Source organism: Eutrigla gurnardus (assembly GCF_963514095.1).
Source record: "Eutrigla gurnardus genome assembly, chromosome: 13".
NCBI lineage: Eukaryota > Metazoa > Chordata > Actinopteri > Perciformes > Triglidae > Eutrigla > Eutrigla gurnardus.
The window spans coordinates 13,618,051-13,627,458 of NC_139936.1; the positions used below are offsets into that span (position 1 = coordinate 13,618,051).

At 40.9% G+C, this 9,408-nt stretch overlaps 1 protein-coding gene across 5 annotated transcripts in view; it reads left to right on the forward strand.

Moving 5' to 3' along the window:
- The window catches only part of slc23a2 (solute carrier family 23 member 2), a 31,409-nt gene that overhangs the window by 21,765 nt on the left and 236 nt on the right, over positions 1–9,408 (forward strand). For all 5 annotated transcript variants that reach the window (XM_084025388.1, XM_084025389.1, XM_084025391.1 and 2 more), the window contains 8 exons: positions 712–893; positions 1,915–2,035; positions 2,867–3,023; positions 3,588–3,735; positions 3,840–3,945; positions 4,607–4,874; positions 5,282–5,377; positions 5,472–9,408. The exon at positions 5,472–9,408 is cut by the window's right edge and continues 236 nt beyond it. In XM_084025388.1, coding sequence (XP_083881514.1) covers positions 712–893; positions 1,915–2,035; positions 2,867–3,023; positions 3,588–3,735; positions 3,840–3,945; positions 4,607–4,874; positions 5,282–5,377; positions 5,472–5,746 — 1,353 coding nt within the window. In that variant the 3' untranslated portion in view covers positions 5,747–9,408. The remainder of the gene's footprint in view (positions 1–711; positions 894–1,914; positions 2,036–2,866; positions 3,024–3,587; positions 3,736–3,839; positions 3,946–4,606; positions 4,875–5,281; positions 5,378–5,471) is intronic.

A 9,408-nucleotide genomic window follows, 5' to 3' on the forward strand; every position in this document is an offset into this window, starting at 1 on the left:
GACCGAATTAAGTTGTTGAATGGGACATGAATGCGCTGAGGGCAGCAAGAACATGCATGTGATTAAAAAGTGACTGAGGAGAAGGCAGAGACCGATTAAGTCAAGATTATTGCTCTGTAACGTCATCTCCTCAAACCGTGATGCAATCAAAAGCACTCATCAATTTGATTTCCCTGTGTTGATTATGAACAAGATGTAGCTGACGTCCTAAATAGTTACTGGAAAGCAAACGTATGACATGATTGATCACTGCTGAGCTGAATCGGATACATTTCTTCTTATGGTCAATTACTAGAGAACGGTTCTAATAAATGCCTCATTGATAACATATGTGGATCTTGCCAATGTATTTAGAGCCACTGCTTACTTTGTCTGAAGCTTAATAAACCTTTATATTATATTTCATAAAATGTAATCATTTCTTTGGCGTTACTGGAAGCACTGTTTTTTTCAGACAATGCAGGGTGTATTGATTTAGAATTAAGTGTTAAATTAAAATCTACTTTCAGTTGCTTCAAGTCAACATCATCTTGTGTCCCTCTGAGTCTGCATCTGTACTTCATGGGCTTATTTAAAGTGAATATAATTTAAAACCGCAGCAGTGCTTAGTTGGGTTTCACATTCTGATTAATAATTTCTTAAAATGCATATATATCATTGCTTCAGTAACTCTTTTTTTTTTCTGTCTCTACAATTGATGTGTTCTGTCAGATCCAAGGGGCTATCATCGTGTCCTCCCTGGTCGAGGTTTGTATTGGAGCGCTGGGTCTTCCCGGCATCCTGCTGAAGTACATTGGACCTCTGACCATCACCCCCACCGTGGCCCTTATCGGCCTGTCTGGTTTCCAGGCCGCCGGGGAGAGGGCTGGAAAACACTGGGGCATTGCTATGCTGTAAGTTCAGACTCTGACGCAAAGAAATGTACATTTGAGTATTAACAAAAACATCTGTACAGTGCACTGTGTGCACATAATCTTTGGATCGTCAAGAAAGGCGCATGTTGTAGTTTAACAAAGTATAACACTGAAAATACATTATTAGAAAGACTACACACCCAAAAGTCGCATAAAGACGTATCTCGCTGAAGCCACGGTACTTGCGTGTTTCGTACATATGTCCCAGGTCCCATGGGGGCCTGTCTAAAACCACTGCTCTCCGTTCATCAGGAAACTTATATATATTTTTTACAACCACGCGTTTCGTTTTATTTATCTTTCGTGCAAAGATGAGTGTTTGCATGGTGACTTGAAGCTTATGCACTTAACTGATTTACATCATAAAAAAATTCTAGGCCTCTAGGTGGCGCAGTGGTTAGGGCAGGGTTTGTATTTCCTGCATGTTATCTCCCTCTCTCTCTCTCTCTCTCTCTCTCTCTCTCTCTCTCTCTCTCTCTCTCTCTCTCTCTCTCTCTCTCTCCCCGTTTCCACACTGTCTGAAAAAAAAGTAATAAAAAGGCTTGAACGGTGCTCTAGCCAAAAAAATAATCTTTAAAAAAGATAAGATCTCTAGGAAAAGAGAGAATAAAGCACTTCTTTTATTAAAGGAAAGAACATACTGACTCGTGTAAAGATAAAGAAGATGGACTCATGGGGGACTTCGATTCTGTGATATTCACGTGGTGTGACCAGCAGTTCCTACCGTGTCACACTGTAGCTGGAGGCCTTCTCCTCTCACTCCACAGGGACAGAGGATAAGTGTCAGTGATTGCCACTGATCTCCTTTTTCTCAGGCTGTTAGGATAATTGATTGGCTTTGAATCCTCTCGGGTCCAAGTCAGGTCTAGACGGGTGGATATGGAACATGTTTGTACAGGATTAGTTCTCTTACAGGAGAATGTACAGCATAGAAAATAATAAGACACTGATCCACAAAACTGAGGGAGATTGTTTTTTTTGTTTTTTTTTTTGTCTGCAGGACTATCTTCTTGGTGTTGCTCTTCTCTCAGTACGCCAGAAACGTTCACTTCCCTCTGCCGGTCTACAAAGCCAAGAAAGGCTGGACTTCCTACAGGCTTCAAGTCTTCAAAATGTTTCCGGTAATTAACCACTTCTCATACAAGTATAAATATACCTCCTTGCCTTTTTGTACAAACTGTGCCTGGTCTCCACTTTTCAATTATCAAATATCCAGCTCTCTTTTAGTGAATTTACTTTGGTTCACTGCCTTCACCACAATGTAGGTTCCTGTCTGGGTCACGATTTATTCACCTGAGCTAATCTTATTCTCCTTGGGAGGTTAAGAGGTTTTCCCTCTGCCTGCCTCTGTGCTGTGTGAATCATTTACGACATTTAGTCTTTTCATGTCCCCTGCTGGTGATATCTTGAATAATATAAACTCACTTAAATGTAAGAAAGTGGACGAGGCCCTATAGGCTGGCAACAGGGTGCAACAAGCACTTCTTCACTGTGTTGAATGAAGAAGAAGTTTGAGATATTTCTTAGTGAAACGAAATATTTGCGCAAGATATAGTTGAGAGATGGATTTAAAGCCGATCCCTTACCTTTTTGTAGAGGACGGTTAACCTCCTCCAACGTCTTCCCTCAACCTTGTTGTTACACCAAGAGGTGAAATATGCAGGAGAAAGAAGTTTGGCCTAAACCAAGTTCTGTTTTGAAAATGTAAACACATTTTTGCCAACTGGGATCCAAACACATCTCCTGCTACGATATTGCTCCATTAGCTATCGCAATTTCACATTTTATAGGATACCTGTATTTCAAGGTGAGTCATCAATAATAGTTTTAAAACTTTATAGGGATAGAAAAGATTTTTATATATTTCTTTTGGAATATCAAGACATAACTGACAAAAGGATGCAGGGTTATAAGTGGTAAAATGTAAATGTCTCATGTTTGTTTTCAACCAGATCATCATGGCCATCCTGGTGTCATGGCTGCTGTGTTTCATTTTCACTGTGACGGACGTTTTCCCGCCGGAGGTAGACAAGTATGGCTACTACGCCCGTACAGACGCACGTCAAGGAATCCTTGCAGCTGCCCCTTGGTTTAAGATCCCATATCCCTGTAAGTTTGTTCGTCAGGAGGAGGAGGTAGAGGAAGGGGCTCATAGAAAGGCTTGGTGATGTTATCCATAAACTGATCGACACAATTTTGTGAAAAGGTTTTGGTTGCACTGATAGGGTATTGAGGAATAATAATTATCAGTCTTGTAATTGCACATAGTATGTACCAGTTTGCCATTTAAGCAGATAAAAAATCCATGAATATCTAAATGTTTTTTAAAAAATATTGTTTTTTTAGGAAAGGGTTAAGCAGTTATATACACAAATAAAATAAAAAATATACAAACTGTACAGCACAAATTAATGCAGCTTTTATAAGTATAATAATTAAAGTGAATAATGAATGAAACCAATATACAGTTTATACAATGGTTACATAACCTTATTGTATAAGTTGCTGAGGGAAAGGCAAGGTTTAAATAACACTTAAAGGCCTTGGAATACATTTAGAAATCAAACCGGCAAGTTTGACATACAGCTAAACAGAGTGTTATATTTGAGATGTTTTCTGATTAAATCCAGCCATTTCTCAGCTCTGACCCGCTCTGCGTTTCTACCCCGACAGTCCAGTGGGGCTTTCCAACTGTAACGGCAGCTGGTGTGATCGGCATGATGAGTGCGGTGGTGGCCAGCATCATCGAATCGATTGGAGATTACTACGCCTGCGCACGTCTCTCTTGTGCTCCTCCACCGCCAATCCACGCCATCAATAGGTAACTCTTCAGTTCTTCTTCGTTCTCTCCAATATATCAGTTTGTTTGTGAATCTACTATCTGAAAGACACTTCATTGAAGGTGTATTCCTGCTGTCTCTGTAGGGGGATATTTGTAGAGGGTATTTCCTGTGTGCTGGATGGTCTTTTTGGGACGGGGAATGGCTCTACCTCCTCCAGTCCAAATATAGGCGTCCTGGGAATCACAAAGGTAACACACACCTGCACTTATTTGGCATTAAGTGGTGGAAGCAGAAGTTTCTACCTTTTCTTTTCTTATGTTAAAAAAGGTAAACATTTTAAGCTTTATAAAAAATGTCTACAATGCAACTCTGTTACAAACACATCCTCTTAAACCTACTCCTCTTTGAAATGCTACTCCGTCATTTAAACTTTAAACGTGATACTATTATTACGATGGTTATCAGTTTTTTAAAATGATCCTAGTTTGTTTTATGCTGTTTTCACACCTTTTCTGAGTTTATAACGAGTGTCTGTTAAAGGAATGTTCAGGGTCAGATTGGTGACATCACACAATGATTTTTAACGGCAAGGTTTTCCTACAGTACAGCTCTATACCTTCTAATGCTTTGAAATATTTTTTTGCTTTCAGCATTCCCACATATTTTCTGCAGGAAATGCATTTTGTAGTTATTCTCCAGCCTCAGTTTTTCATCCAACTCTTCCACAGTTTTCATTCAAACATCTAAGTGTTAAGCTCAATTCGGATGTGTGCTTATTTGTATCTTTTACACTTTTTTTAAGCGTAATAAAAATACCTTTTTCACATTTTTACATTGGTGTTTTTTGGACAGAATGTTCACCCTTATTAGCTTTCCCTTAGCTCCCTCTGATCTCTGATTGTCTTCCAGGTGGGCAGCAGACGTGTGATTCAATATGGAGCCGCCATGATGCTGCTGCTGGGGCTTGTGGGTAAATTCAGCGCTCTCTTTGCCTCTCTGCCTGACCCTGTTCTGGGAGCTCTTTTCTGCACCCTGTTCGGTATGATCACAGCGGTGGGACTCTCCAACCTGCAGTTTGTCGACCTCAACTCCTCCAGGAACCTCTTTGTTCTGGGATTCTCCATCTTCTTCGGCCTGATGCTGCCGAGCTACCTCAAACAGAACCCGCTGGTCACCGGTGAGTGGAGCGCAGAGATCCCAACATGCATGCAAACTAAGCGACATCAGAAATCAACATTGAGATTAATTGTCAAACTCACCACAGTTACGATGGAGCTCCTGTGAACAAGATTATCTGTCCTTGCGGTGGAACTTTATTCATTCATGAGTTATACTGAGCAATAAGCAGCACGCGTCATAATGTATCAATATAGATCATGTGTTTCAGGCGGTGGGAAATTCTTGTTTCCTGTGGAAGCATTTACCATTATTTTATCCTGTGTCATCTTGGTATATCTTTTCTTCCCTTAACTTTTCCTCATCTGCATCTCCAGGTGCAATTCTCTGTAACCTTTGAAACATTATCTCTGTCAAATGACTTATTGAAGTCAGCCATTGAGCCCCTGTCTCTTTTGTCTTTCTTAGGCATAGTTGGGATTGACCAAGTATTGAACGTGCTCCTCACCACTGCTATGTTTGTCGGAGGCTCTGTCGCCTTCGTTTTGGACAATACTATCCCTGGTAAGGTGTCGATTCCACTCTTTTCCCACATGCATCAAACTGATGATGTTAAAAAAGTAATCCACCCTGAAAATGTATTTGTCTTCCTTTTCAGGCACTGCTGAAGAACGAGGCATCGGGAAGCTGAAACGTGGCGCCGGCCTCAGTACTGCAGAACTGGAAGGGATGAGATCTTATGATCTGCCGTTTGGAATGGACTTTATCCGCAGACACCCCATCTTCAAGTACTTCCCAATCAGCCCCACCTTCCAAGGCTACCAGTGGGGAAGGATACAGGAAGTCTGTAGGAGAAGATTGGGACATGGGAATGTGGCGAAGGGGGGAGGAATGGATGGAGAGGGAGACACAGCACCGGAGAGTTGTGTATAGCCAACACACTGGTGCTGCAAAATCTTAAATGCGGCTGAATTTGGGGAGCAAGGGATGGTACACTAAGATAAGGATGGGAGAGTGGAGGACAGAAGCGGTGCAGGATTTGGGATTGTGTGGAAGAAAATGGGACGCACCATTCCCCCCCCTGCAGTATGTGTTTTCTTTAGCTTGCGTCAGTCTTTTCCCACTATGCTTTTTTTTTTTAAGCATGCTATAGCAAGTCACGGCATGCTATGAAAGATGTCACCGTGCGGAGGTCAGTTGGTGTGTGTGCATGTGTCTATGCAGCAGTAAAAGAATAACGGGTTTGTGCATAAAGTTATGCACACTTTAATCTAAGGAGACCGACAGACGTCAAACAATCAAAGCTGAATGTTTGATCATAACTTGCTAACTTATGGCCCTATTTTTATAAAACCTATAGATTTGATTATATCAATCGAGCATTATGCAAAATTTCCAGGATTGATAATTTGCCTCTAAACTCATATGCAACCACATTAGAGACACACACACACACACACACACACCTTGCCACACACCAACAGCCTCACCAAAACTAGCTTGAGCACTGTAATGCACATCAGGGTCATGCAGATTGATGGAAGTGTTTGTCAGGTGCCCTTGCAATTTTTATTTTGCACTATCTGCCTCCTGGGTTAAAAATCGGAATGTCACTCGTGCCCCTATTTCTGTAGTAAAACTCCTCAGAGACTCATTTACAGCACATCACATCCACTTATCTCATGCTAAAGAAACTCACATTCCCATTTTTATGAAGTAGTCCATTGCTATTATTATATCTCCAATGTTACAAGCCAGTTTACAGCTGTTTAATGTCAGTATTATGCATCAGTTACTAACGAGACGTTTTGTTGTTTTCCTGAACATGCCCTTGTCAAATGGAACTACATTTTTTGTGCTCGACAAAGGCACTTACAAAACCAAACCAGCTTCTAATGATAATCCAGTGAAAACATGGCTGTTAGGCCTGAGCCGACTGCTCAGCCTCTCTTATTGCTACTTGAAGCTTTCTCGACAACCGCACATCCAAACAATTTCACACTCCGCACATCCTCAGTAAGCTGTACCCAGCATGCCATTCGGCGTTGTAACGGTTACTATCCATGCCAGTACCCATACTGTTAGTGTGCCAGAAAAATATTTAGTATGTCGAATGTGGTATGCTAAAAATACCAGGATGTCTTACTGCATCTGGTTGTATTTTGCAGTGTGTAAGCCAGCATGCTTTCTGGCTACTCTGACCTACAATCCTCTGTGCAGCGGATATCACTATGGTCAACTGCATGTTGAACGCATACTGCATGCAACTGTTTTACTTTGTAGGGGCAACTGCGTTAAAAAAAAGGGCATGCAACCACCATGCCATTCTGCCGTGTAACAATTTATATTGCAGTGAGCGACGGAGAGCGAGCTGCACCGAGCATGCCATTGACCTATGTAACAGATAATCGGCGTCCCCTCTCAATACACTACAGCGCATACACAACGCACTACGGATAAATATGTATCTTCCTCGGGTCCTCAGCAACACGCCCGCCAAGTGAGAAGCTGATCGGATGAGCGGTTGTTGAGAAAATCGACAGGCAGAGACTGTAATGCTTCGACGTTGATGGCACACAGTAACTCAGACACGTGGCCTCGTCAGAGAGACGTTTAAACCTCACACCTTACACATAAGTGATGGACTGCCTGCCACTGTCCAAACCCACTCCCACCAGGGCGTTGGGTTAGTCCTCACAGAACTGTAACAAGAAGTAAAGCTGCTGCTTTTGTATGCATTCGGATTGTTTAAATGTAATAAGAGGAATTGAAGAGTTTACATCTCAACATTCAATTCACAGGTGATGCAGATGTTATTAACAATTTCCACTTACATTCCTCCTCCCATCCTCTGTCCCCCATATGCCTCCCACTCTTATCCAACTTTAATTTACTGCTGATGTTTGTAACTGTTAATGTCTGTTGTAGTTCAGGCGGCACATTTTGCTGAGTAACTGAAAGTTTCAGAGCGTCAGTGGTCTGTGACTTATTAACCCAGGTGTGACCATGAAGAGCCTATCTCTAATTTGACCACACTGTGTGCCTCCGGTGTTTTTAATTGGAAAACATAGATTTAAATCTTTTTTATAATCTTGAAAAATGTCAAAATAAAAAGAAGCACAATGAGGAAAAAGAGCTAATTATACAATTACTTCAACTTTAGCCAGCTGAATTTTTTCGAAACCAAACTGCTAAAAGCTCTTCATTTAACCTCCTTCTTATTGATCTGTTAACAAATACCAAAACTTTTCTTTAAACGTTGGCATTTGTCACCGTGAAGAAGTTGAAAAAAATAGTTTGAAATGTCATCCCAAATTTCCTCGCTTTATTTTTTGTTTCCTTTCGTTAAAGCTATTTATTTATTTATGAGCAGATGTTTATTGATTGCTTGAAGCAGGTCTTTGTGTCTCTTGCCCAATGTGATAAGTATATTTATTAGTTTACTTGCCCTGTGTGATGGAGATGGAGATGGAGATGGACCATACTCAGTTACAGTTAGTGCTCTTAGAAACTCACCTGGGGGACACCATCTTTTTCTATAGATCGTTTCTAGTCTAAGCTGCTTTTAATTCATTCCATTTATATCATGTTGTTTTTAAAAACAAGAGAAAAACACTTTTAATGTTGGAACCGGATACTTTAGTCAGATTTCATATAATCAGGGCCTTTTTTCTACTAGTACTGTTTGAACATGTAATGGTGCCAAGAACATAATATAAATTGTAACGAGCGAACTTATTCACATTTATAATCAAGTATGAACATTGTTTTGTTTGACCTGAAGACAAGTGGTTGATTGTGATTGTTTTTTGTTTTTTTTCTGTAATGGCATGTTTAGCTATGGCCTCGTTTATGACCTCAGCACTCTAAAGTTACTCTTGTGATTCAGGCACACAATGCAAACTTTTTATTTCATATTATCCAGCGATTGCTGCGTTCAAACGTAGTTTTGTGATCTTACGGATATCTGCTGTCTGCTATGAATGGCGGTGTTTGCCAACGACACTAGCAAAGTTAAAATTGTATCTTTCCGCTGACCAGTTTTGTCGAGGGAAGTCCCCGTAACCAGCATACCCTGAGCAGGGAGTGTTGAACACTGTTTATGTACACTATGGAGTGGAACGCAGCCACATACATTATTTGGATGTGGCCCCCTCAGTTTTTATATGGCTGGATAGATTTCATTTTATTCAATCTGTAGTGTCTCACAGTGGTGTAGTGGAGGGTATACGCAGGTATACGGGGTATACCCACTTCTTTTTCTGGTGGTTTACAGTATACCCACCTATCAGCCAGAAAGCCATTGGAATATATGGGAGAGTATACCCACTTCCTCCTCTGTAACCTACCCATCTACCTAACAGTACACCCACCTCATCAACTACCACCACACCACTGGTGTCTCAGACTTTGAAAATTGTGCCCCTGTAGGATATGTTGTACCACTTATACCTGGCAAAATACAGTATGTAATTAGGTCAGATTAAAAATGTTTGTAGTGGTGACAATGGCTGAAATTTATGTGGCGGAAACTGAAGGGTGTCAGAATTTGTATTACACTATCAAAGTCTGTGGGAATGTTGGATTTGAACATT